The sequence below is a fragment of the Hippopotamus amphibius genome, chromosome 5, assembly GCF_030028045.1.
Source record: "Hippopotamus amphibius kiboko isolate mHipAmp2 chromosome 5, mHipAmp2.hap2, whole genome shotgun sequence".
Classification (NCBI taxonomy): Eukaryota; Metazoa; Chordata; class Mammalia; order Artiodactyla; family Hippopotamidae; genus Hippopotamus; species Hippopotamus amphibius.
Window position 1 is genome coordinate 7,713,541 of NC_080190.1, and position 27,406 is coordinate 7,740,946.

The 27,406-nt window shown below is 60.1% G+C and overlaps 2 protein-coding genes across 4 annotated transcripts in view; one reads left to right on the plus strand and one right to left on the minus strand.

The window, feature by feature from the left end:
• FAM53B (family with sequence similarity 53 member B) overlaps positions 1 to 14,202 on the plus strand; it is a 77,959-nt gene extending 63,757 nt beyond the window's left edge. For both annotated transcript variants that reach the window (XM_057734957.1, XM_057734958.1), the window contains exon 4: positions 9,998 to 14,202. In XM_057734957.1, the coding sequence (XP_057590940.1) occupies positions 9,998 to 10,360 (363 nt within the window). In that variant the 3' untranslated portion in view covers positions 10,361 to 14,202. The remainder of the gene's footprint in view (positions 1 to 9,997) is intronic.
• Positions 4,728 to 27,406, minus strand: part of LHPP (phospholysine phosphohistidine inorganic pyrophosphate phosphatase) — a 148,281-nt gene continuing 125,602 nt past the window's right edge. The window contains exons 7-10 of one of the 2 annotated variants that reach the window (XM_057734962.1): positions 17,015 to 18,933; positions 16,061 to 16,800; positions 15,213 to 15,335; positions 4,728 to 5,441 (exon numbers count right to left, since the gene is read on the minus strand). In XM_057734962.1, the coding sequence (XP_057590945.1) occupies positions 18,837 to 18,933 (97 nt within the window). In that variant the 3' untranslated portion in view covers positions 4,728 to 5,441; positions 15,213 to 15,335; positions 16,061 to 16,800; positions 17,015 to 18,836. Of the gene's footprint in view, positions 5,442 to 14,371; positions 14,389 to 15,212; positions 15,336 to 16,060; positions 16,801 to 17,014; positions 18,934 to 27,406 lie in introns of those variants that run through there. The other variant, XM_057734959.1, reaches the window with a different exon arrangement.

The window sequence follows — 27,406 nt, forward strand, 5'->3', positions numbered from 1 at the left end:
TGTTCCTGCCAATAGGAGAGAAGGAACGTCAACAAGAACTTTGGTAGAGAAACATTAAAATGATTTAATATGGAGATGGACTGGGGGGGAGGGACTTCTTTTTTTGAAAATCTGAGTGACCATCGCAGGAAGATATTTTGGCCTGTGAGTCATCCTTGTCTTCGTTCCTAACTTAGAGTGTCCCTTCCTCTTCAAATAAACACACACGCATATTTTTTGATGGTACATTCACTTGCTCAAAAATTAAAACAATATACAGGGAAAGTCTTGCTCCCATCCCTCCCGTCCCCCGTGGCCTTGGGTTAACTCCTTATTTGTTTCTTGTGATCCATCTAGGATTCCTTTACACAAGTACAAGCAAACAATAATGTTCTTGTTTTATTCTCCTTTCTTATACGAAAGATCGCATGCAAATATCTGTCTTTCTGCACCTTGCCGTCTTAAATAATAGACCCTGGGAGTGTTTCTGTGTCAGAGTCGAGCTGCTGCCGCCATTTTTACACCGCAGGAGGGTCTGTTGTGTGGACGTGGCCCACTTTCTTGCCCAGGCTGCGGACCCCCGAGCTGGGGGCAGTCTTCTCAGCTGCGAACAGCGTTGCCCGTGGGTCCTTTCAGATGTGCAGGTGTATCCTCTGTGGGCACATCCCGCCCCTAGGGCCGCTGGGTGGCAGGGTGTGTGCTCTTGTCGTCTGGGAGGATGTTGCCCAGGTGACACCGAGGGGGGCCGGCACCCCGACAGATACCGCAGGTGGTCCGTTTCCCCACCACCACCTTAACAGGTTCTGGTCAAATGTGGATTTTGCCAACTGGATAGGTGATAATGGCTTCTCTGTGTCATTTGAGTTTGCATTTTTCTAATCAGGTGAGCATCTTCTAGTTAAAGGTCATTCGTTTGTCCTCCGTGCTATTCATTTGCCCTTAAAAAAAAAATGAGCTGTTGCTCTTTTTCCCGACTGTTTATTAGAGAGATTAGATTTTGCTTTGCTATGAGTGGCATATGTTTATTTCTAGTTTGTTCTTTGTGTTTTGACTTTGCATTTGGCATTCTTTAACAGCTTTATTGAGATATAATTCATATGCTATACGTTTCACCCACTTAAAGTGAATAATTTTAGTGGTTTTTAGCATGTTTGCAGAATTGTGCAACCATCACCACAGTCAATTTTAGAATATTTTCATCCCCCCCCCCCCCCCCCCCCCCCCAGAAAACCTCATACCCATTGCAGCAACTGTTTGCCCTCAGCCACCCAAGCCTCAGGCAACCACGAATCTACTTTCTCTCTCCCTCTGGATCTGCCTGTTGTGGGTATTCCACATAAATGGAATCATACAACAATGTGGTCCCTTGTTGACGGGCTTCTTTTGCTGAGGACCATAACGCTTCCAGGGTCCATCCCCGCTGTGGCATGTGTCAGTACTTCATTCCTTTCTATGGCAGGAAAATATCCCTCCCACATTTTATTTATCCCTTTGCTAATTGACGGCCATTTGGGTGGTTTCCTCTTTTTGGATCTTGTGAGTAACACGGCTGTGAACGTTGATGTGCACGTTTTTGTATGGCCGTATGTTTTCATTTCTCTTGGGTATGTCCCTAAGGGTGGGATTGCTGGGGCCTATGGTAACTCTGTGTTTAACATGTGGAGAAACTGCCAGTCTGTTTTCTGAAGCGACTGCACGGTTTTACGTTCCCACCAGCGCTTTTGGCGTTTTTGGACGTGTGTGTGTTTATCAAATTTATTAATCATTTCTTTTATGGTTCTGAATTTTGGATTTTAGAAGGGCCTTTCTATCCCAAGACTATAAAGGAATTCTCCTGTGTTTCCCTCTAGTGTTTGTATGGTTTTATCTTGCAGCATTCGGCCTGTGTGGAGTTTATCCTGTATATGGTGTGAATGTGGAGCCAACATTTTTTTTTCTTTTTTAATATGTCTGCCCGTTGGTCTCAATACCAGCAAGTGACAATGCCATCTTTTTCTCTCTGCTCTGAGATTCCACCTTTATCTAATGCTAACCTGGGGCTATTCGCTTCTATTTCATTAGTCTCTGTGTGTCCCCATGTAGTAGTATATTCCTGATTACTGAGGCTCTGTAGTATGTTTTAGCATCTGGCAGGACTCTCTCCTAATTGTTCTTCACAGAAGCTTCCTGATTATTCTCACCCGTTTATTTTTCCGTTAAAAACTTGAGAATCAGCTTGTCTTGAGATGTGGGGAGGGCTGCTGTTGATGTAGGTTGGGACTGTGTTAGACTTCTGAATTAACCTGGGAGAAGTCACACTTTTTTGAGGTTGAGTCTTCCTGTCCACAAGACAGGATGTCTTTCTGTTTGTTCAAGCCCACATTTGTGTTCTGTAAGGTTTTCTTCCTATCTCTTTTGCCGATTCTTATGTTTTTATTCCTAGCGATTTCACCTTTCGTGTTGCTGGCATGTCTTCTTGCTCCTAAAAGCAGGTTTTGGTTAAAAAGGACAGTGGGTTTGACCATCTAGAGCAGGGGTCCCGAACCCCCAGGCCGTGGACCAGTACCGGTGGGCACAGGTGGGAGGAGGGAGCTCAAGTTTGCCAAGTGCCTCCTTGGCCTCCTACGTGGTCTCAATGCAATTAACCCTCCAAACAATTCTGTGATTTTGTTTGGGGCTCTTATTAGCCTCATTGTACAAATGAGAAACTGAGGCTGAGAAGCGTCAGGACTTGCCGAGGGCCCCAGAGGGCACACTGGAGCTGGGGTTCCAGCCCCGCTTGTCCAGCCTCTTCTAGGCTGTCATCCTGCCTGAGGATTGAATGTTCTCCTGAGCTTGGCCCGGAAGTCAAGAGGTCTGGTTGCACATCCACCAGCTGTGGGATTTAGGGCAAGTCTCTTCCCTTCTCTCGGCCTCAGTCTGCCCATCTGCAAATAAGGCTGTTAGACTGATTGCCAATTTGATCATTTTTCCAAAAAGCATCCCCTTCTCTGGAAGCCAATATCTGAACAGAGAATGGGGCTGCTAGCGTGCGGCCGAGAGGGCCCCAGTGCTCTGCAGTCCTGGCTCCCTGGCCTAGACGTGGCCCTTGGGACACCCAGCTCCAGGCAGCAGGGCAAAACTCAGGGCCCACCATCCCCTCTGGGGCCTTGGAGCCACTTTCAGGGCCCCCAGTCCTGGTGCAGAAGCCGCCCCCAGAGTCCCTGTGCATCCTGGCAACACATTAGCCTTGGCCCTCCGCCAGGACCTTGTGTGCTTTGGAAAGGTCCCTCGACTTTTGTCAGGCAAGGAATTCTCTCCACGCCAAGCTGAGAACGAGGTGGTTTCACAAGTCCTGTCCTGAGTGTGTGCTGGCCGGAATGCTCACCGCAGAAACAAAATGTTTGTTTTCTAATTGTGAGCGTGCCGGGAGGCCCCTTGGCGTCGCCCTCCACACCTCCTGTGTCCAGGCAGGCCATCTGCCCCCCGGGGCCTGGTGCAGAAACAGCAGTCGCCACCGTGTGGCCCCAGGCAGAGAGGGGCTCCAGACCATGAGGTTGGCCACCATTCAGAGGACATGCCCACAGTGTCCCAGGACCTCAGGGTTGCGCGGACACACAAGCTGAGCCCCCGGGGCCAACCCGGCGGGTCCTTCCTTCCCATCCCACCAGGCTATACTAGCACCTTCTGTGAGCCGGCCCCTGAGACAGGCAGTGGGGTGCAGGGTCAGGGCCGCAGGGACCAGCAGGCTGCACCCAGGCTCAGGCCGGCTCCTGTGGGGTTCTAGAGGATGAGGAGGAGCCTGCCGGGTGATGGGTGCTCAAGAAACACTTGTGGCCTCTGCAGCAGTGAGCTGAGGAAATGGCACAGGAAGGCAGGGACTTCCTAGTAACTGCCAGGGCCATCCTTCCACCCCACAGACACTTCCTGCTCTCCCCCGGCTGTTTGATGCTAGACCCTGTGATCTGGGAAGAACCTCGAGTGTCCAGTGCCGAATCCATGGTGCTTCCTGGGCCCCCGAGGCTCCTCCCTCCAGGCAACTTAATTTTCTGTTTTCAGGCCTCGGCCACCCAGCTTCCCTGTCTGGGTTGTACGGCCACCGTTTCCCTTATTCCTGAGGGTAGGGAAGCAGTCCAGGCTCAAAAGGGCTGCCTTTTGTGGGGTCCAAAGGTAAGCAGGTCACAGAAACGGGCTGGGCGTGACGCAGACCTGAGTGTGCAGGAAGTGGAGCCGGGCTGGAGCCTGAGCGCAGTGATAAGGTGCCTGGATCGACTGCCCTCGGCCACGTCCAGCACCTGCCTGACATCAGACATCAGACCTACAGCTCTGACCTGGGCCAGCCCCACCACCTGACCCCTTGGGGGGGCTTCCTATGAGAGACAGTGCAGCCTTTGTGCAAAATTCAGATTTACCAAAGGTGGATTAAAGATAGGCCCCAAATAAGCGGGTACCTTTTTCTCTTTTCTGAGATAGTTTTAAAAAAAAAACCAAAACAAACAAACCACCCCAGGAAACCGCATGCCTCACCGCCTTGGTTTTCTCTGTGCCAGCCTCCAGCATAAATGAGACTTAGAAAATTTCCAGGCTGCTAGCCATTCTCATGGACCTGGTGTTTTCTTGATACTTGGAGAATTCTGCTCTCGTGAAAAGGTCTGTTTGCAGAGGAAATACCTCCACTCAGCCAAGGCCCTAGCCCAGCAGCTTGCAGCAGAGCGGCTGCAAGGCTCCAGAAGCCTGGGCCGGGCGGGGACCTGGTCTGGTCGTCCCGACTGGCTGCTTGGGCTTGTTTATGCTCCTCTTTCTAGAGGGATTTGAGGTGGTTCCCTAAAAATCAGTAACACAAAGAAATCCATAAAGTTGGATTACAAAGAGGGAGGTAACATTAGAAAGAGGAAGAGCAAGGCTTCCCTGGTGGCACAGTGGTTACGAATCCGCCTGCCAGTGCAGGGGACACGGGTTTGATCCCTGGTCCAGGATCCCACTTGTCGCGGAGCAACTAAGCCCATGCGCCACAGCTACTGAGCCTGTGTGCTGCAACGACTGAAGCCCACACGCTTCAGAGCCCTTGCTGTGCAACAAGAGAAGCCACCGCAATGAGAAGCCCACGCACCACAACGAAGAGCAGCCCCCGCTCGCCGCAACTAGAGAAAGCCCACACGCAGCAATGAAGACTGAACACAGCCAATAAATAAATAAATAAGTAAATAAATTTATTAAAAAAAAAAAAAAGAGGAAAAGCAGATGTGCCGGCCTTGACGGACGATGGTACCAGAAGAGGGAAGTGGGGGACTCTGTCACATTGCTTGTCTGAGAAGGGGAAGCACACGCGTGCCTTGGGGAGACGTGTCCTGTCCTAGCGCGATGCGGAGAGGAAGCTTCATCTGGGCAGGATGATGAGGACCCGGGCTGGCCAAGGAGAGGCCCCCAGTGAGCACTGCTCCCCAGGAAATGCAGGGCAGGATGGTTCTGACCGCTGACTCCTGACGGGACCTGGTGTTCCTCTTCTGGAAGGAAAAGCGGTACGGATGAGCAGTTGATGCAAAGTGCTTTCACTTCCCGTCTTAGGTCATTTCCTTGGAAGCAGAGCTGCAGCCGGGAATCTGGGCCCAGAGATTGGGAGGCTTTGGGAGAAACCTATAGGAAGTGAGGGAAGCAGACAAGCCAGGGAAGGAGGCCTCAGCCTAACCCAGGAGAGCCCCGCAGTGTGAAGGGCACCTGGGCTTTGACCCCCCCAGGCCCGGGGCAGCTCCAGAACCAGTATCAGCCAGTTGCTGGCGGTGGGCTGTCCCAGGAGGAAGGGGCAGGGGAGCTGTGCCAGGCGCTGGGGGACAGGCTTCCGTGGGTGCCCCAACAGCCCGGCTTCACATCCATTTTCCTGTGGGACCCTTGCAGTGGCCCGGGGGGCAGCCAGGGCAGTGACGACTGTTCGTTTCCCAAATGAGGCGACTCTGTCAGTGCAGAAGCCAGTCTTGGGCCCAGTTTCTCCAATCCCAGGCCCTGCATCCCGCACTCCTCCCCCAGGCCACACGCACCATGCTCCCAAGGCCTTTCCAGTTCGAGGGCAGGATGGGGCCCCGGGAGATAGGCATGAAGGAAACAGCCTGTCCTCCTTGGGGTAGGACGACCAGGAGAAAGCGGGTTGCCACTGCCTGCTCTCGGCCACAGCACCCCCAGCCCTCCTTGCCCTTGGCCCTGGGCTGCCCCAGGCTGGCACAGGGAGCCCTGGCACTTGGGGAGGGTTCGGAGCTGATGGCCCGAGGCTCGGCAGGGTGGGTGGCTGTCGGCGTGCACAGAGAGACAGGGCTGCATCTGTTGAGGTCATGTGAGTTTCCCGAGGGTGGGGTTGGCGTTCAGCTTGCAGCTCAAGGCAGAGGTGCCCTCAGCTGGCGAGGGGCTGCGTCCTCCTCGGTCTCTTCACAGTGTGGGCACTCGGGGCTGGGTGTGGACAGGTGCCGGGCCTGGCCCTCCGTGTGCTCCCACCACCCTGGTCTGCCTGCCGTGAAGGCTGCACAGTGTTCCAGCAGGGCTGAGCCCAGAGGCAGGGAGCTTTGTCTCAGTCCCCAGGGCCCAGCCAGGAGCCTGCCACCCTGCAGGAGGGAACAGGAGCAAACGCACAGAAAGGCTGCCTAGACCTGAGGTCTGGCGGACCTGATGGAAGCAACTTGACTTTCAGGGGTTCTGTTCCAAAGTCGCCCCAGACTCCAGGACTGGGGTGCTGAGCATTGTCTGCAGCCACTAGCCTGCGGCCACACAGGTGGTTCTCTCTGAGCTTTGTTACCTGGGCAGGCCCATGCCCACGCAGGCGACCCATCTCTGGACCAGGGCTGGTCCCCAAGAGAACAGGGTTTGGCGTAAGGGGACGGTCTGTCCCGGAGCAACCACTTCGCCCTGGAATGATGTGTTCACACGGTGCTTTGAACTTGTTCACAGCTTTGCAGCTTTCCCCAGACATTTCTGAGGGCACACAGGCCTCCAGCAGGCCCGTGCAGCCTTCTTCCGTGGGAGCTGGGCTTTGGAGAGCTGAGCTGCCAGGAGAGGCTGGGCGGGCCCCTGCCCCCAGGGTGTGGTCGGCACAGGATGGGCCCTCCCGGGAGGGAGCCGGGGCAGGACACACACTGCCCCGCTGTGGCAGTCACACACCTCCCTGGCCGGCGGGGCGTACCGCCGGCTGGCACGCTCAGCAGGTGGGTCTTGGTTTTCACTGTGGCTGAAACAGCTGAGTTTTAAGTCAGTGTTTTCAAGGTGACACTGGCTTTGTAGCCAAGGAGTAGGTGCCTTTGAGGACTGTCAGAGGGTAGGGCTCAGTGGCATCCTGGGCTTTGCTTGTGACAACATTCACCAGCCACACCTTGCAGCTTCTTGGCCTGCTGCAAAGCGAAAAGGACCCCGTTTTTCCAGTCAGCACGGAGGGGTCCGGGGGCCCTTGGCTCACCCTTTGTCAGGTGGGCCAAGGCCCAGAGGTTGAAGGTCCTGTCGGAAGCCATCGGGCTTGTGTGGCAGAACCCAGGACTGTAGCGGTTTCTCTGACCTCAGCCCCCGGCGGGGCACACTTGAGGCAAAAGTTGCATCTCTGCGAGGTCTCAGAAAAGTGGGGTCCCGGCACCCTGCTGCGGGCACGGCTGCTGTTTGACGTGATCAGGGCCCAGAAGCCGCTGTCGCATTTGCCATGACGTCAGGCACACTCCTCCCTGCCCCCGCCCAGCACCTGCGCCTCAGTTCACACCCGAGGTTGGGCCGGATGGGAGGCGGACACGGACGCGGGAGCACGTTCTGTTCAGGTTGGCTCCGTTTGCACGTTAGCTCACGGGAGACAGCGAGGCCTGCTCAGCGGTTCCGCGTGCAGAGGGGTGTGGTGCGGCTGGTCCCCGAGGGCGGGGGGCATCGGGGTGTCGGCATCACCTGCGACCCAGTCACAGCACATCGTGTTTCCACTGGGCGCTAGTATTTGGAACAGGAGCACACTGCCGTTGGCGGAAATTCCTTACACACCGCCGCCTCTATAGGGCGAGAGACAGACTGCCCAGCTGCGAGGGGGCTTGGATCCCTTGCCCCTGGGCCTCGCTCCTCTTCTGCTGAGACCAGGGCTCGACGCCCTTGCCGGGCTGGGCCATCGTCCCTCTTCCTCTTTCCCTTACACAGTTCTCCTCTTGTCCCGGCTAAGGTCCAGGCTCGTCGGGAAAGTGGCCGGGAGGCAGAAGGGGCCTCAGGGGCCCTCGCGTGGCAGGCGTCTGGAGCCCCTGCCCACCCAGTGTCAGGTTTATGTGCTGACCTGGGGACGTGGAGGATCTCGGGGGCGTGCTGCACGAGGAGCGGTCTCCAGCTCTCTGTGCGGCAGCGGAGGGAGGTGTCCTGTGCGGACCGGGGCCTCGGCGAGCCCCCCGTGGCCCAGCAGGGGCACCGCGAGGGCCCCCAGTCTGGCTCCCACCGCGGCCTGGGCCAGCGTCTCAGGTCTCATCTCCTCAACCCCAGCTCTTCTGTCCTCAACCCCAGAGCCCCGCCTCCCCTCTGTCCGTACCCCAGCCTTCCTTTCTCAGCTAATCAAAAGATTCTGAGACGTGCAAACCCATCAGAACGGTTTCCTCCGCGGCGCGGGCAGGAACAATGAGCGTGTGTACGGCAGGCCTGGCCACCTTCCTCCAGAGAGAGCGCCTTTTATTTTCCATTTGCCAAGCCTGTTTCAGCAACTTGTTCACTGTGACAGCCGGTGCTCATCTTTATTTCAAAGGGACACACAAACACTGCAGCCTGTAAAAGGACCAGGGCCCGCGGGACAGGCCTGTGATCTTGGCATTGGCAGGCGTGCGGTGCTCCCCGCACCCCCACCTCCCCAGCGTGTACAGGGACGAAACCAAAGCCCAGGTCCCCCCCTTACTGCCTTCGACGCGCATCTCCTCTGTCTTGTTCCGAGAAAGGACTGTGTTGCCTGTTGGGGATCGGTGGGGCTGGGGCCGTAGGCACCCTCGCCCACACAGCTCTCTGTCCTGATGTTGTGCTCGGCTGTGAAAGCAGGCTTGTACCTGAACCTGCTTGTGCACCACGCCAGGCCTGCCCCCTCTTGTGAGTGGGTGGTGCAAAGTGCCCTTGGGTGGTGTTCAAGCTGTGCCTGCCACAGGCAGGCCCCGTGCAGAGGCAGGGCCTGGCGGGTGCAGGGTCCTCGACAGCCACGTTCTCTCACCGGGGCCTCAAAGGGCCCTGCGGGACAGGCAGGGGCCATCACTCACCTCTTCCAGATGAGGCAGCCGAGGCCTAGGGAGGCTGAGGGGCCTGCCTGTGGCCCCCAACAATGAGCCCTCCCCAGCAGGGCTGCAGCACCTGCCACCGGAGTGCCTGTCGAGGATACAGGAGCCCAGGGCTCACGGGGAAACCAGCCCCTGGGCAGCTGTGATGTGCACCACGTGGACGTCCACCCCACCGTCCTGGCCGGTGTCCCCTCCCATCATGGCGAGAGGGTGGCCTGGGCACCGTGCCCCCTTTGGGCGGCAGTGCAGCCTGGCGGCGTTTCCGCTTGCGTCAGTAAATCCACTCCTGCAGTGTCCGTCTAAATGGCTGCAGAGGCTTCCCTTGTCTGAAAAGACATGCTTTATGAAACCATTATCAAAGGGAACTTTTTTCTCTCCTTTTCAATTTAACAGTGTACGAGGAACACTCATGTCCCTGAGTTTTTGCATGCGTCCAAATTGTTTTCTTCAGATAAAAGTCCTTCTAGAAATTGCCTGATGAAAGACTCAGGTCCGTTTTCAGAACAGCTGTGCATGAAAGGCTCTGCGCACGGCCCCCACCGCAGTGCCCCCAGAACCAGGAGCTGGCAGGCTCGCCCTCTTTGCCAATTTGTAGGTGAATGACTGCATCTTGCATTTCTTTATTAACATGGTGTTCACTGGCCAGGGGTATTTCTTCATGAGTGACCGATGGCCCCTTGTCCTTGCCTGGCGGGGGAGGAGGCCAGGATTTGGGTGGTCTTCCCCTGCCTGATGGGCCTGGGCCTGGCTTGGTGGGGCGTGAGGTCCTGGGGTTCCAGGAGCATGACCCTGAGTGACCTGTGTGTCTGTCTCCCCCACAGAACTGTCAGACCTTCAGCAGCCTCAGCTGCCTGAGCGCGGGGACGGAAGACCACGGCCCCCACAGCCCCTTTGCCCTCCACGTCAGCAGCACCAGGTCCTGGACCGCCCTGCTCTCGGCCTCCTGCACGGGGGGCAGGACCCCTGCCGGGACTCCTGTCCCCGAGCCTCTGCCCCCATCCCTGGACGACCACCTTGCCTGCCGGGAGGAGTCGTGCTGCGAGGAGTCAGGGGGCTGTGCCCTGGACGAGGGCTGTGGCAGGCGGGGGGAGCCGGGCACGGGCTGGCGGGACCGCGGGGCCGCCCGCAGCAGCCCCTGCTCCCTGGACGGTGAGCTGGACATCGAGCAGATAGAGAACAACTGAGGGGCCTCGGGCCCCAGTTGGGGGCGGGGGGCGAGGGTGTTAGAATCGACGGGCCTTCCCCCGGCGCTGGGCAGGCCCTCCGGGGGAGCCCTACTCTGGGGGAGCCCCACTCCTGGGCCTGATCAAAGCTTCCTGGAAGGCATCGGGGCCCAGGAGCGAGCCCACCGCCTCCCCAGACGTGTCCCGCCTGCGGGGTCCTGGCCCAGCACCAGCCGCCCAGCCAGGCCCCACGGTGGAGCGTCTCAGCCTCCCACCAGCACGGCAGCCGTGGTCCACGGAACTGCGGCGGCCGGGTGAGAAGCTTCTTGGTTTCCGTCTCTTTCCCCCTCTCCCTTGTGGGACGTCAGCACGCACGTCCCCGGGCAGTCCCGTGGCGTTCCGACGGGGCTGGCCCGCTCTCCGTGCTGACCCCCGGCCGGGGTTTCCTCCTGGGCTCAGGTCCATCCACTGGGGTCAAGGCCCTTCTCAGCCTCCCGCTCAGGTTCCGTGCTGGGGAGTCGGCCCGCAGCGCCCGCCTTCCCTCAGTCGTCCTCCGTGCCTTCTCTCCCAGGTCTCCCACTTCAGGCTCGGGAAGGGTCGGGAGAGGCTTCTGTAGTAACACCAGAACCGTTTGGCCTTAATTCCAAGTGTGGGAGACGGGCCCTGGGGTGCTGGGTGGCCTCCATATCTGGACTCTCGGGGTCCAGGGAACAACTTGGGGTGCTCGTTAGAGGCTGTCTAGTTGGGTAGACATTTGGTGGATCTTTTGGCCAAAAAGGCAGAGCCACGAGCCCCTGCTGTGGCGTGGAGGGCCTGGCCCCGGGCTCCCTGCCACCCTGGGGGCTGCTTTGGCAGAGTTGGCAGCTGGCAGCCATCCTCCATGACTGACCTGTCACTGAGTGTCAGGTGAGTGGATTCAGGTGAGTGGAGAGACGTCACCATAAAAGGACAACCTCTTGAAAATGTCCTCAGGAACCCAGGCCCTGCACACGTTTCGGGGACGGACGGTGTCTGCCGGCCGCTCTGGGGCCCCCAGTCTTCCAAGCACAGTCTCCTCGGTTCGTGGGGCTGGTCGACTGGGGAGCAGAGGAGGAGAGCGTGTCCTCCCTGCTGCGGCCACTGTAGGCACAGAGCGTGGTGTGCAGACCGCCCCGCGTCTACGAGGAGCCCCCACCCCCGACGTTTCACTCCCAGACAGCTCCTCTCCAGCCCCGCGTGCAGACACGCCACATGGGCTCTGCTCCCTCGGAATCTGGCTTTTAGCAGCTTGGCATCTCCCACAGACGAGAGCAGTTGGGTCGGCTCACGGGCAAGTGGCTCCTCTTCCCACGAGGCTGAGTGCCTCTGCGTGTCCTCTGGAGGTCGCTGCCGCGTGGCGGAGGCACCCTCGGAGTCCCTTAGCTCCTGCCCATCTTCTGTTCACAGCGGGTGCCTCACTGCTGCAGGTTGAGTGCAAATGCTTCTCACTTTCTTTCCACTGAAGAGAGACCGTATTTGGGAAACTTTAGTTAAACCTTCACTTTTTTACATCAGAAGCGTGTTGGCTCAAGTACTCACTTATACTTGGCTTTTCTTAAAAATCAGCCATAAGATGCTTGCAGAAAACCCCAACTCCGTGGCCCCCCGAGATTGTGTCGAAAGCCTCAGGTTGTAGAGCTTAATGGGTGTGCAGGCGCTGGGCGGGCCCCCCCAAAGGCACGTCCCCTGGGGACCCTGGGGAGCCAGATCCGGCAGCCGGTGGCTCTGGGTGGAGGAAGACATCTCACCTGATCCCCACGTGGTGGGCTGTCTTAGAGCTGACCTAGAGGAGGCTGGGGCAGCTGTTGGGTGGTGTCCAGCAGCCTTTGAACTCAGAGAGTACATGCTGGTGCCTCATGGCCTCAGACAGCCTGGGCTGGGAGGTATTGACACCTGGCCCACACCAAGAGTGGCCACAGAGGACGCGTGCAGGACAGCGGTCCTTCCTGGGGGAGGACAAGCAGGGTCCCATCTCCCTCACTCCCGAGGGGGCGGGGCTGAGCCAGGATGGGCCTTTCCTTAGGGCCGGGAGGGAACCACATGGTGGTGGGTGGGTGTCACAGGGCTGTGGTGCAGGTGATGCCCTCGGACTCTGCCGGCCACCTCCCCCTTGTCAGGCCTGGGGGCAGGGAAGGACAGCAGCAGCCCTATCCTCCCTACCTCCCTGCAGGCTGGTCTTGTCTACCCCAAAGGCAGAAGGGATCCCAGCTCAAGGCAGGGTATGGCCCTTTCCAGCCTCCTCAGGCTTCTCTTGGCTATTCCTGCCCTCCCTCCCTGCCCCACAACCTGAAGTTCCTCACCCAAGCCCACGACAGCAGCAAAGAGGGGAGAGAATGGCCAGTGACCCCCTCAGAGAAAGAGATGGCCTTCAGGTAGCTTCATCTCAGTCTTGATGGAAGAGAGCAGACCCCGTCTAGAAGGTGCTGCCGCACCGTCACAGGCCCGGCCGTGCCTGCTCCTCTGGCACCAGGACTTCCGGTCTCGGAGGGAGGCTCTGTCTGATCCCGGGACGCTGTCCCGGGGAGGGTGGGCAGCTGTGGGCTCACCCCGAGCCTCACTTGCTGGGGCCCTGCCTGTTGCAGCCCATGAACTCCTGCCTCTGAGAGGGGACTGAGGAGGTTCCGAGCCAGGAGGGAGGACTGTGCCCGGCCATCTACCTGCCCAGGGGGCCCTGAAGGGCAAGAGCAGGATCGTGGATGTGGAGGGGGGCTGCCTGTCGCGTGGCATCCCTGCTTACTCCAGAGGGAGCGCCTGCTAAAGCCGCTGGACTAACAGGGGCTGCTGCCCACGGGGGCCAGGCCAGGGGTCAGGGCCGGAGCCTCACCGTTTACATGACCGCAAACCCTCTTGCCTTACTTGTGGTGGAGGCCAGGGCCCGGCGCGGGGCCCACAGGCAGACACGCCATCCAGGCCACAGGAGAGCTTGTTCTGATCATACACACGGATTTTCATTCTCAGAAAGCCTTACTTTTCAGCAAAATTTTTATAGCAGGAAAGTTTTGTGAATTTGTACGCCGAAAGAAAATTTAAATAAAGGAAAAGTCCACCTTAGAACGAAAACAAACCCAACGTCCAAAAGGGTCCCCAGGCAGGGGTGACGTGCATTGCCATGCTCTGGCGGGCACTGCCCGAGCCTCGGCGCACGCCAGGATGCCCTGCCGTGGGCTCAAGGCGTGTGCACTCCAGCCTCGGGGCTAGTCACCCAAACGATGACCGCTTCAGGCTCCACGGCCTGGGGCGCGAGCGGTGCCCCTGGCGCCGGGGCGGCAGCCCGGCCAGGGCAGTGCCTCCGTGTAGGCAGTGATGCCGCGTCTTGCCGCAGCCACAGCTGGCCCGACCCCTCCCCCTTGGCGCCACAGAAAACCATGCCTCTTTAAAGAGAAAAGGAGAGGAAAAGATTTTTTAAAAATCCCAGACCGCAGCGGAGATCTTGTAGCCTAGGTAGGATAGTCTTGATCTTCTAGCATAGTCTCTTTGGCAAAGAAATTGTGTTTCAGTGCGGGGGGGCAACGTCCCGGGGCGCGGTGACAGCGCGTTGGCGGTCTCTGGGGCTGTGCGTGCTTTCCCAGCCGTACCTTGTTGGTGCCGTGAAGCTTCAGAAAGTGTGGCGGCCAGAATGGGCAGCGTGGGCCAGGCCCCTGCCCGGGGCCAAGCTCTGTGTGCAGAAGGCGCTGGGTCTGTCCCCCCATCTCCACCCACCGCAGCCTGTCCTCTGTGCAGGCCACGACTGTCTTGCACTAGAGCCGCTCTAGTCTCTCAGGAATTTGCTTGTTACTTTTACTGTGTAAATAAAGCTTCCTGGTTCAACACCCAGCTGCTGGGAGCCGGCTGTGTGCTTTCTGTTGGGCTTGGCAGGTCGGAGGGTCCCCCCTCTGCCTGTGGGACCGTCAGCTCTGGGCTGGCACAGGCAGAGTCTGGGCTCTTCTGTCCCCTCCGAGCCTCAGGGTCGGGTCCGAGCTGTCGAGAGGCTCCGATGCAGGAGGCGGTGAGCTCCTGGGACGGGAGGGCTGGCCAAGGCCACGGCTGTGATCCTGGGGACCCCAGCAGTTAGTACATGTGTGCTCAGGGTGGAGGGGCCCAGCTCCTCACTCCAGCCAGGAGCCAGGGACCCCAGGACAGTGGAGCAGGGACAGCCCCTGTGTGTCAGCAGCAGGGGAGGAACGGTTCACAGAGCCCTCGGCTCTGAGCACATCAGCCCAGCCCGCAGCCACACCCAGGCAAGGCCACGCAGCAGCTGCTCCAGGCTGCACTGCTCCAGAGCGCCGGGCCTGGAGGCCCCTTGCCCACCAGGGTAGCGGGGGAGGAGGCAGCACAAGGTGGGCCCCCGTGCCCCGCAGAGGGCAGCACAGCTCACATCTGTGCTGCTCGGGCTGAGGGGTCACCGGTGCTCACAGCGCAGCCCAGCGTGGTCTCCGGGTGCCTGGCCCCCAAGTCAGGGACCCCTCGCTAACCAGCCTCAGGGGACTGGGACGTTTGCAGCCTTGAGGACAGACTTAGGGAGGCTTGTGCAATGTCTATAACCCAAGGCTGGCCCATATCACCTGACCACAGAGTTTTTGCCTAGAAATCTATCAGGTCCTGAGCATGCCCCTCTGGGAACGAGACACCAGAGCACCCCGTCCAGGCGCTTCTTGTTTGTTTTCCATGTAGCAGCCGTTCCTTTTTCAAACAAAATTGTGTGTGAACGTCTAGTTCACGAAGCAGGTGAAGCAAGGCAGCTGTGGCTGAGGCTGGGGGTGAGAGGAGCAGCCCTGTAGCCCCAAGGCCCGGGACCCTGCCTCACATCCCCCGTGTCTGGTAGGGGATGCTACCACAGAGTGGCCCGGATGGGCCTGCAGCCCTAATAGCTCCTTACCTGCCCCCCTCAGGTGAGGTCCCTGGCTGTGCTTGGGTCTGGGTCTGGCGCTGGCCCTGTTGTCCAGGTGTGGCCCGGGCCGAGCAGCACTGCCCCAGCTCAGCTCACCCGGTGGTGCCAGCCCTGCGGCAGGGAGAGGACATGGCCTCAGGCATGGGCTCTGGGCTCACTGGACAGCAGTTCAAATGCCCTGCCGTTGGGTCCAGCTGCAGGTCTCTGGCCCTGGCTCCGCTGGGGCCACCTGCAGCCGACACGGGCAGGGGCTGTGGGCCACCAGGACATACACGGACTCTGAGCAGCCTCCCCATGTACAGACGGGGCTCATAACCCTCGTGAGGCTTAAATGGGAGAATTGACCCCCCAAACCCCAGTGCCACCCTAGACACGCAGTGCAATCCAGGCTGTGTCCAGACATTTGTCTGCACGTGGAAAGAGGGAGGAAAGGAAACGCACCCAAATATTAACAGTGGTCAGGAGGCTCCAGGTGATGGCAATTCCTTTCTAAACATTTCTGTTGATGTTCCTAAGTAACGCATGTTGCTTTCATAATTTTATTTTAAAAAATCAAAACAAGATAAAGTGAGATGATTCAAAGTGCCCAGAATGTTTATCATCTAAAGCAGGATGGTTCTGAGCGGGGAAGCAGGAGCTCGTGGGTACTCGAGCGGGGGGCAGGTGGCACCATGAGCACCCAGCAGGCCCCCACGTGTCCCTCCCTGCGTCCCCACCCCTGTGCCCCTTGCTCCTGCCGCAGCCCCCTCCCCCCCCCCCACCCCTGCCCTGGCTTCCCGGAGAAGGGCAGGCATGGCCCAGTGGGTAGGCTGGGCATTTGCAGGGACCTTGCTCACCTGATGTGAGGAGAGAAGCACTGCAGCTGCCTGGGCCCCACGGTGGGCGCACACCTGCTGGCGAGGACGTGGACCCCTCAGCCTGGCTCCCAGCTCCCAGCAGGGCAGCGAGAGGACCGTGTGGATGTCCTCCTGGTGCCACGCCCCTCTCTTCTCCCATGCGAGTTTGGGTGGGGTCACCGTTGCCCTGCCCAGGGTCAGCCTGGGACTATCTTGGGACCTGGATCCAGCCAGGCCTGGACTTGGAAGCCACGCACATGATAAACTCCCACTGGATTAACCCGAGTTTTCATGCAGAGCTGGTACTGTGTGGACCCTTGAGTTGGGAGATCTGGGGGTAGGTGAGGCCCTTGAGCTCCCTTCCTGCCTTCTTCTCTGCCCCACTTGCCCCTACCCCACCCAGCAGCTCTGCTGGGCCCCCCAGAGCCTGGCAAGTTCTTCTGGCCGTGTGGCAGATCTGGGGCACGTCTCCTGATCACAGACAGTTCCTCAGGTCACTGCCAGCCCCACCACGGCCAATGGCTCCGTCCGTGGCTTGAGAATTGTGCCCACCCTGCTTGGGAGTGTGGAAGGAGGCTGTGCAGCAGGCCAGGGCCCGACAGCTGGAAGGACCCAGGGGTGAGGGAAGTCATCCTCACTTCCAGGCAGTCCCCAGGGCCGCAGGAGGACGGGTCAGCACCCCCAGTGGAGTGACAGGGCACCCTGGCCTGGCCTGGCGCCCGGTGGTGCTCGGTGGATGCCTGTTAAGGAGAGCGTGATGTAGCTGAGGCTCGGGGGTACACGGTGCCCCCAGATTAGGGCTGGACCTCAATTCTGAGGAACATTTCGTCTCCAGAGGGAGGACGCCAGAGCACTCCTCGCCTGGAAAGTCACAGCCACTGGGGCCACCACAGGCCACCCCCCAAGGAGGGATTGTGGAAGGGACCAGAAAGGGCATAGGATGCAGGGTCAGACCTTGATCTGAGCCTTGGCTCTGCTCTTGCCAGCCGTCAGCCCGTAGGCAAATCAGTTTCTCTGCACCTCAGTTTCCTTATCTGTAAAATGGGGAGATGACAGTGTCCACGTCACTGAACCCACAGCTCAGGGTGGTGGGCAGCATGTTCTCTGCCCAAAGCAGGGGTCAGCCTTCTGTCCCTCTGAGGCCCTCTCCGCCCCCACTCCTGGGCAGCAGCTCTCAAGGGGAGGCTCTGCTTATGCATGGAGAGCAGGACCACCAGCCTCCTTCCTCCAGAGCCGCACTGGCCTGGCAGCAAGCCCCTGCCGAGGACAGCAGGCAAGGGCAGCCCACATGAACGGAAAGAAGGAAGAAAGGAAGCAAACAATAGAAGGCTGCAGGCCCGTCCCAGCACAGTCACCCCTCCAAGCCCCCGTGCCTGCTGCCTGCACCGTGCTGGTCACCTAACGAGCTGGGATTAGGGGACTCCACACAGGAGCAGGCCATCTGCATATTTCCCAGCTAACGAGCCAAATGCCCCTCCTCCCTCACAAGCCAATGACACCAGCCTGGTCGGTGGCCTCTCATTTTGATGAAAAGAGCCACCACCATTTCTTCCTGATCCTGATTTAATGGTGGCCGGCCTGGCGGGCAAGGCCTGGGGACCACATGGCCCCCCCGCCAGCCCTGGGCTCCTGTGCCAGGAACTCAGGTTCAGGGCTGAGTGTTTTATCATCATCTGCCTTCACTTAATGGAAGGAGGGCTCGGGACGTCTTTCATGAGAAGTCTCCCAAGATTCGTCAGTGGCTTCTGGATGGATTTGGGGAGAAAAAGAGAAATCAAGTTATCTGTTCTGCTGATTGATTCTGAAACCTGACACTTGGGCTGTGCGTGAACGCGGGAAGCCCTCGGCTCACCCCTGGGGGCCCCGGCTGCTGCGTGAGGGAAGGCCCACACTCGCCCCGTCCACCTGGTCCCCATGGGGCCTCAGTTTCCCGCTCTGTTAAATGAAGGGTTTGAAGCAGGCCAAGTGCCTCAGGGCCCTGGCCCTCCGATGTGCACGGGCTCAAGTCCAGAGCAGGATCAGGGATGGTGCCTCCTCCCACCCCGCCGCGCAGTCAGAGCCTGAGTCGCCGCAGGTCAGGGCAGAGTTTATTCACCTATTAGTGTCCTGGGTGTGACACATTCAAGTCTATCGAGTTAAGGCTCCAGAAGGTACCCTCCACCTACAACCTGGATTCCAGAGGTTACAATTCTAGCTCTGAAGGACGGCAGACTTGGAAGTGCCCGGGAGCCGCTCCACGTTGGCTCCAGAGGTGACTTGGGATGGGAAAGGTGGGCTGCATCACTTGGGGGGGAGCGTGGGCAGCGCTGAGGGGCCCCTCCGACACCAGGTGAGGGCAGGGGCTGCCGAGCAGTCCCGGGGAGGCTGGCTCAGCTCCGGCTGCTGTGCTCGGGAGGCCCCGCTTTCTCTAGGCGCTTCCTGAGAATGCAAAGGACTGTTTGATAAGAGGCAGTGGGCCAATGCCTGAGTCCAATTCGGTAGCACATTTAAAGGACTGGCGTGACTGGAGAGAGAATGCGTTTGGGGATTCAACAGATGTGCCCCACCTCTCGACTTCCCTAGGGAAGCACAGGCGGCTGGAAGATGTGACGGGGAGGGGGAGGGGGATGGTCAGCAGATGGAGACAGAGGAGGGGCTGGTGGCTCAGGGGCAGGGCGGCCCAGAACTGCCCGCCTGGCACCCTTTCGCCTGCCCGTCCAGGGCAGAGGGCAGTGTCTTGGGTGGTCTGGGCACAGGGGAGGGTGGCAGGAGGCTGGAGGCCCTCCCAGAGGGCCTGTCACTTGTCCGTGAACTGCAGCAGCAGGTCCACGGCCTCCGCAAGGCTGTCCACGTACCCGTCAGCCTTTACTTCCGGGTGGTGCTCGTCACTGGGCCTGGAGGGCAGGACCGCACGTTAGTCCATCAGTAACCCCAAGGTGACCCGTCTGAAGCCACTGCCGCCCAGCGTCTAGCACAGGCGTGGCCTTGCCCTCAGGAGACTTCCAGGCCCTTCTGTGCCCCAGTCAGGCAGGCTGGTCTTGGCCAACGGCTGTCCCCGTCCCCGCCACGCCCCAGGCCCAGCCACCCCCACTCAGAGCTCAGAGCACACACATCTCCCTCCTGAGTGTTCCTCCACCTGGACTCCTCCCTGAGCCCCTCCTGTGGGCAGCTTGCTTGGAGCCTGGTGGCAGAGTGACCACTGGGCCCTGCTCTGTCTGTGCTGCCAGCAGAAGCGTCACGCCCCTGAGAGTCGGGCCCCGAGTTAGTCCTTCTCTGCGTTTCCTGCCCAAGCCCCAGGGGACTCGTGTGCCACCTGCTCGGTGTCCGCAGAGGCAGCTCCCACCCAGCAGAGGAAGGCTGCTGGCAGAGCTGCTCTCTGGCTGAGATCTGGGGGCTAGAACCTCCCAAAGCCTTCGTCTGTCCCCGCCTGTATTCCCCGCGGTCTCGGTGGATGCTAGGACAAGGGGACTGAGACCACACCATGCGTGCAGATGCCTGTGGGGTCTCTGCAGTACAAGGGGAGCCCGTGTAGGGCTTTCACGGTGGGGGGCTGCGGGCTGAGTCCTGAAGTAGAGGGGCTCCAGGTGGACACGTGGGAGAGGGAGAGCTGTAATGGGGCTGGGGCCCCAGCCACAGGAGGGAGGAGGGGCGCGGGGTGGGCTCCAGGGGCTGCCCTCCAGAGTCTTGACAATTGTGGGAGGGACTGAGACTCATCCTGGGGTGCCGTGGGCAGCCTAGGGGGCTGTGAACTGAAGCGTGGGGTCCTGGCAACAGGAAGGCCCCTCCCCACTGCTCATGGGCTGGAGGCTGGTGGGCGGGGGGCGCCCCTGTGCAGCCTCCCAGACTGAGGGCCTGCCGCTTGTATCACCCCAATGACCCAAGCACCCTGGGAAGGCACAAGGCACCCTCCCAGCAGCCAGGCCACCACCTTGGAAGCTCCCACCCTGGTCTGGAAGGAAGTGGCTGAAGTTGGTTCTGACAACACTGTAAAAGTCAAGTTGCCCCTTTTGAAGGGTTTGGCATCTACAAAGCACTTGACCCTAAAATGGCTGTCCTGGGCAAAGACACCTTTGTTTTTGGCCGCACCATGTAGCTTGCAGGGTCTTAGTCCCTAGACTGGGGATCGAACCCGTGCCCCCTGCAGTGTGGAGTCCCAACCCCTGGACCACCAGGGAAGTCCTAGGCACCTTTCCTTTAAAGAGCTTTCAGCCCAGGAGCCTGGAGGCCCCCTCCCCAGGGGCTGCTGAGGCCTGGGACCTGGGCAGGCAGGTTGGGGGAGGCAAGTGTGGATACTCCTATGACTGAGGGGGGCCCACCTTCGACTCCGCCCGGTCCCCCACCCCTAGCGGCCCCCACTCACTCACCCACCCTCTCGTATGGGCTGAGGCCACTTCCTTCCTGCTGCAGTCCCCAGGCACGGCCCTCCCACGTCTCACATCATTTTCTCCATCCATCCTCAGAGAGGAGGCAGGTGCCCCGCCCGACAGGTGAGAAAATGGGGGCTCATTGAGGTTCAGAGACTTGCTCAAGGCCAAGAGGCAGGGAGAGCAGAGCCGGGATCTGACCTGGTTCTTCTGACTCCCAGCTGGATTCTGGGTGCCACACCCTCCGAGAGCACACACGGCCACTGGACGCTCCCCCCCCCCAACAGGAAGGCCCCAGTGGGCACTGCCCACGCCAAGCAGAGGCCACCTTCAGATGCCAGGGCTGGCGGGATCACTCCTCTGGTCTCGAGTTTGGCCACCCTGCGCCTCGAGGGTCGACACACTCACAGACAGGCACCCCGGACGGCACATGACTCCCCTAGAGGTGAGGCCTCAAACATGAGCCTTGGGGACAAGGGGACAAGTGCACAGAGGGACCCTCGCCACCACCCACAGGATGAGCAGCTCTCTCATGGCAGCGGAGGTATTTTAAGGGATTATTACTTTATTCTTGCCAGAGTCAGACAATCCAGTGAATGTGGGGAATTTAGGGTCCAAGTTATCCCGTGTCAGTACTGAAATATTTGTTAGCAGCGAAAGGCTGTATGTGGCACGTGCTCCGGAAAACTGCATTGGTACCTACTTGTGACCCAGAATTCCACTCCTGGGTGTGCAACACAACAAAAATGCATCAACACGTTCACTAAAGACATGCACAGGAATGTTCCAGGCAGCTCCAGTCGTAATAGCAAAAAGGCGGAAACGGCACAAATGGCCATCAACCAGAGAACGGAGAAACAGAGGGTGGTATGTGCACATGCAGCACAGCCCAGGACACCACCACCCACAGTGAACGACCCACCATGCCACACGGTCTGCCCACCACGTCCCACAGAGATCACGACGGGCAGAAGAAGCCAGGCTCCAAGAACCCAAACCAGGTGACCTGTCTGTGTGAAGTTCGGGAATGGGTATAACCAGTCGCCCGTGCAAAGGCCAGAAGATGGTTTCTTCCTGGGGGAATGGGTTGGGGGGTGCTGGCAGTGTTCTAGACCTTGACCTGGGTGGTAACGACAGGGGCGGCACATGGTGGAAAATGCACCACACTCTTCATTTTCGGTGCACTTTACGTGATCTAAACATATGCGTATATAACATACTCTTCAGGTAGATGTTACACCTCGAAAATTTAATTAAAAAGTTGCATAGGACTTCCCTGGTGGCACAATGGTTAAGAATCTGCGTGCCAAAGCAGGGGACACGGGTTCAAGCCCTGGTCCGGGAAGATCCCACATGCCGCGGAGCAACGAAGCCCGTGCACCACAACTACTGAGCCTGTGCTCTAGAGCCCACGAGCCACAGCCACTGAAGCTGGCGCACCTCGAGCCTGTGCTCCGCAGCAAGAGAAGCCACCGCACCGCAACTAGAGAAAGCCCCGTGGGCAGCAACGAAAACCTAACAGAGCCAAAAAAAAAAAAAAAAAGTCACATACCCTCTCACAAATACTAGGTATCTATTTCCCATCCCTGCGGCTATTCTCTATGGCCTATGGGTCAGATTCCTCCAGCAGCCTGTTTTTGTACAGCCCTCAAGCTAAGGATGGTTTTTATATTTTTAAAACTTTGTAAAAAGAAGAAAATGTGCAACAGAGACCACACGTGGCCCGCAAGCCTCAACCAGCTGCCCCTTGGGCCTCTGCAGCAAAGGCTCGTGGACCCCTGGTTCTGGCCACTCCCTTGCTGTCCTCCCAGGGATGGGCGTTCACGGCCTGCGAGCCGCCCAGGGGCTCTACAGGAGGGTCTTCCTCCTTGGGAACCCAGGCCCTCCTGGTGTGCAGACAACCCCTCCCCTGTACAGACTGAGGGGTGGCCCCCTCACTCAGGTCCTTCCGAAGCAGGTGGGGGAGAGATTCTTCCCTGGGCAGCTCCACCTGAGACGGGGCCAGCCTGGCCCAGGGCACAGCGAGCTGGACGAGCAGGTGGGCAGGAGGGGCCCTCTGAGCAATGGAAACAGAGCGCCTGAACGAGCAGTAAGCCCACCCCTGGCAAACCACCTCCCTGCCTCCGTTTCCTCATCTGTGCCCTGAGCACACCAGGCTCCACCCCTACCCGCCTCGTGACGCCAGGTGAGCCTGCAGCCCTCCGTGCCGCGGCGCCCGTCTCCAGATGGAGGTAATCCCAGGAGGAGTGCGGGAGACACGCGAGGCTGGAGGGGGCAGGCCTGGGGCAGGCACGCAGCGCGGTGATCGCGGCCGGTGAGGACACAGCCAGCCCTCGGGAGGGCACTGCGGGCCGGGCAGGGAGACTGGCTGTGACCTGGCCTCGGGTCCCGCCCGGGGCACACAGGCTGGTGGGGGGACGCCAGATGGGACGTACGGACACACAGCAGCACGCGAGGCACACGGAGGACGGTGAGTTTGGTGGGCGGGGCGGGCACGTGTAACCACAGGCGTTGCAGGGGGGGAGGGGGCGGAGGGCGGCCGGGACCTCGGGGACGTCCCGGGGGCAGCGCCACGGCCCCGGCCCCCTGCCCCTGGTCTCCCCTCCTGCTCAGCCTGTGTGTGTGAAGCTAAGCCCTGTCTCGTCCAGGATGCGCCGACGTGGGCTTCCCTCAGCCACCCCTGGGGTCGAAGGGCAGCCCTGAGGCCTGGCTCCCAGACGCGGGGGGCCCCAGCCCCCACTCAGGAGGGGGGTGTCGCGGGGGGCAGGCGTCTTCAGGCTGCACCTGCCCAGGTGCTGACCCCCTTGCCCCCGCTCTGCGGCCCCTCCCACCACTTTCCATCAGATTCCTGACTTTTCCCTCCGCGGCAGTGAGGCCCGGGGCTGCTCAAGGCAGAAGGGAACTTCTCCCAACAAACACCCCCACCCCGACGCGTCATCCCTGTCATCCCCTGGGCAGCTGGCCCAGGACTGTCCTCCTCGGACCTCCACTGGCCCGCAGGCCAGGTTTACTGTCCATCCAAACGAATGCCACCCCGAGAGGGAGCAAGAAATCCGCCCGTAAAAGAAGATGCTTCATGATGAGATTCTAGGCGGGCCCACTCGGCATACGGTACCAAGCCGAATGGGTACGTGGCTAATTATGTTTAATTACATATCATTTAAATTCAAGAATCCATTCAAAGAAAGGATTGCATTGGCAGCCAGCCGCTGTTTGCCAACACACAGAGGAAATCGCGGACTTTTATGTCTTAACTACGTGATGCTGCCGTGGGCTGCGGCTCTCAGGGAGCCGGGGTACGTGGAGGGGACTCACTCTGGGCCTGCCCGCCCCGAAGGCCCCGAGGCAGCTATGCTTGGCCTCACTGGGCAGGAGAGAACCCCACTCCATGCCGGCCAGTGACCTGCGACCCACGGGGCCTCCAAGATGTCACACTACAGAAGCTGAACGAAGAACCCAGCAAAGACGTGCCCTTTGGCAGCAGGAACAGAAGCAGAGGGTGATGGGCAAAGGGGCCAGGATCCCGGCCCCCCGGCCTTGCGCAGGCCCTGCCAGGACAGGGTTGGACGCGCGGGGAAGGGAGGGGAGAGGCAGGCACAGCTGGGCCCGGAGGGCTGAGACGGGAGCAGGGAAGAGACAGGCAGGCAGAGAGAGGACACAGAGAGACACACACTCAGGAAGAAAGACGGAGGGAGGGAGGGAAGAGAAACAGTCAGACAGGCAGAGAAGGGGGGAAACGGAGCAACAGGGGAAAGAAGGTGGGAGAGAGCAGGGGGCAGAGACACACGGAGGGAGGGGAGCAGAGACAGGGATGGAGGGAAGGACGAGAGAAAGGGAAACAGAAAGGAGAAGGAGAGCACAGAGGTGGAGAGCAGATACCAGGGTCTCCCGGGCAGACAGCGAGCGGGCTGTGCCCTGGTCACCCCTCTGCCCCCTGGGACTTGGGAGAGGCCCCCTCTCCCTGCACCCACTGGCTCTGTGGGGGCCCCCACGGGGGTCACGACTGCACGTCCCCTGCCCCAGGCCCACACAGGCTGGGCCCCCTGCTCTGTCCCCAGCCAGTGTCTCTTCACGTCCCTGAGCCTCATCTTCCCCGTGTGTAAGGTGGGCACATGGCCTGGCTCTCAGGGTCACTCTGAGAAGAAGCACCTGGCACTCCACCTGCACCTGGAGGCCCACGTGGGGGTCGGCCTCCTGCCCTCTGCCCTCCCAGGGCTCCCTGTCCAACCCACACGCACAGTCGTGACCAGGGCTGGGAAGGGAAGAAAAGGGTGCAGAGTCTGAGGGAATTTACAGGGGGCACAGGAGGGGGTCAGGGAAGCTTCCAGAAAGGGGCGTCAGGCTGGATCCCCGCCCCCGCCATCCATTTGAGCACGGCCCTCAGGTTCTTCCCCAGGTTGGAGGCGGAGGCAGTTTCCCTGGGCGGTTGCCTGGCTGACGGGCAGTGGGTTCTTTCTCTGCTCTTCTGGGCTGCTGTGTGGGGGCGGTATCCAAGTTTCTCTGGCTGAGTCTGAGCCTGGGGGCCTGTGCGGATCCTCCCTCTCTCCTCAACAGTTCTCGCCTCTCCCTGTGTAACCTCTGCTCCCTATTGCCCGTGTCACAGCCCGGCTCCTCAGCAGAGCAGACACGTTCGTCCTAACTGGATGTCCTCCCAGTTACCCAGTGTCTAGGGCCCACCGCGCTTCAGACATCCCATGCTCTCCCACACCTCTGTCCAGGCTACGTCCTCAAATGGCATAATCGCTAGGTCCTGCTTCACCAGCAAACTCCTATTCATCCTTCAAAGCCTCACCCACTTGTTCCCATCTCCAATTCTATGCTCCGTGGCGAGTTGCTCTCTTTTCTGAGCACCCAGAACTTGCCCCCAACCCTCATACCATTCTGGCTGGGCACCAGCTGACCTGGGATGCCTAGAGGGAGGGGCCAGGCTTCCTGCCCCCAGTGGCCGCCCACACAGGCCTGGCCCACAAAGGCACCCAGGAAGTGTCTGCCAACCAGCAAGTGAACAAAGGCCCCCACCAGGCAGGGCGCCGCCTGTCATTAGTTATTCCGCCCCCTCATGCCCTGTGAGCTGAGGGAAGGAGGGAACACGGAGGCAGAGAACAAGGCCAATCTGTGTCAGCCTGGATGGCTTCATAGGGTCGATCTTTGTACCAGCCCAAGGAAAATGGCAGCTGGACGCCCAGCAGAGGAGCCCAGCAAGGGCCATCTCCATGCCCACCTCCTCCTCCCTGGCTCCACTGACCGAGGGGACACAGGTGCAGCCTCCCCCTGTGAAATCCTCGAGGAGATGGTGCCACCCACCTCCACCTCCCCACCATGGTCCGCTCCAGGGCAGAGGTGCCTGAGACCGGAGGCCCCGCGCTGCCCACACAGGGAGAGGCTTGCGTCCTCGTCCCCAGTTGTTTTGGAAGGGCCGGCTGCACCCCCGGTGGCTGAGGGCTGGGTGCTGGGGTGGGCTGGCCATGTGGATTCAGGGAACTGGGCCCTGGCTCCAGGGTGACGCCACCATGACTGATGCCAACTTTGGGCTGTGCTGACGAGGTTGGAGGAAAAAGGACAGAGGGCTTGGGTTCATGGGGCCGGAGGTGACGCGTCTGGGCAAAAGGCGTCCTTTCATCTGAGCCCCAGGAGTCCAAGACCCAGAGGCCTGAGTGCTTGTTTCTAAAACAGCACAGGCCAGAGCGCGGCCTCCTGCGAACACCAGGGGCAGGGTCCCTCGATCTGCCTCCACCTGCCCTGGTCCATGCTCTTCTGAAGGCTGATTATGGGATTCTCGCCACCACCTGTGGCCCAAACATGAGGCCTATGGCACGGGGCTCCCTGCTATCCACGTGCTGGCCCAGGACGCTCACCGTCAAGACGGCCGCTCGCTGGGTCCCAGTGGGGCAGCCAGTGACACCCGGCCTGAGCTGCCTGCTGGCAGGTGCAACCTCACAGCGGGGTGGCCGGGAGGGCACTCTCAGCCACAGATCTCAGAAGCGGGGCGGGGCGGGCGGTGCAGGCCCAGACCTGGGCAGACACCCCGGGCGCCTCCAGGAACCGCTGGTCCTGCTGCTGACGGAGAAACCTATGCAGGAGCTGCTCCCCCCGGAGCCCACGCCCCATCCTGCCAAGGTCCGCCAAGCCCTGGTTCACAAGGGCACTCTGACCCGGTCCCTGCTTGCAAGGAGGCCACCCCTGAGACAAGAACCCAGGCCCTGTGCCGTCCAGCCTGGACCGGTCATCAGCTACAGCCTCAGATCCCTGTCCTCGCTCAGAAACCTGCTCAGGCCTCAGGCCTCAGGCCTGTATCCCTTAGCCCCACCCACCAGACCCTCAGCTCCCCTGGCCCCTGTGTCCCCCCCCCCCCCCCATCACCTGCCCTCAGTCCCACCTGCCTGGGCTCAGCCTCAGCCTAACACCTGGTACAGGCCAGCCTGGGGACGCTGCAACCCGGGGCCCCTCCTGTCACTGATAGCAGAGACCTGCCCTCCCCTCGCCCGCCCAGCTCACGCAGACCGGGGCTTCTCGAGATGCTTTAAAATCACATGGAGGGAAAACCACTGAAATAAAAACCCAGGCCTAAGACAGTCCTCGCCTCAGGCCCCTCTGAGGACCACAGCGCCCTGGCCAGGAAAGGGAATGGGGACACACTTCTGCTGCCCGGGACCTCCCTGGAGGTCAGAGCTCTGCCGGGGGAGGTGCCCGCGCCCAGAGCTCCCTCTCTTGGCAGGCGCCTGGGCCTCTCCTGTAGGCCTGGCCGTCTGCTCATCTGTAACGCGCAGGGGTGGGGAGGGTGGAGAGTTAAGCTTCCCCCAGAGCAGCCCCTCCCCTGTGGAGTCTTTGTGCAAATGAGAAAGAGGTGCGCCCAGGTGAGCCGGGCCCTCAGGGAACTAAGAGCGGAGCCTCCAGCCGACAGCAACGGGGGAGGGGCGGAGGCATCACAGGTTGGCTGCCTCCCCTCCCCCTCCCTCCAGCTTCCACTTGGAGGAGGATCTAAAGATGGGGGAGGGTCCTGTGC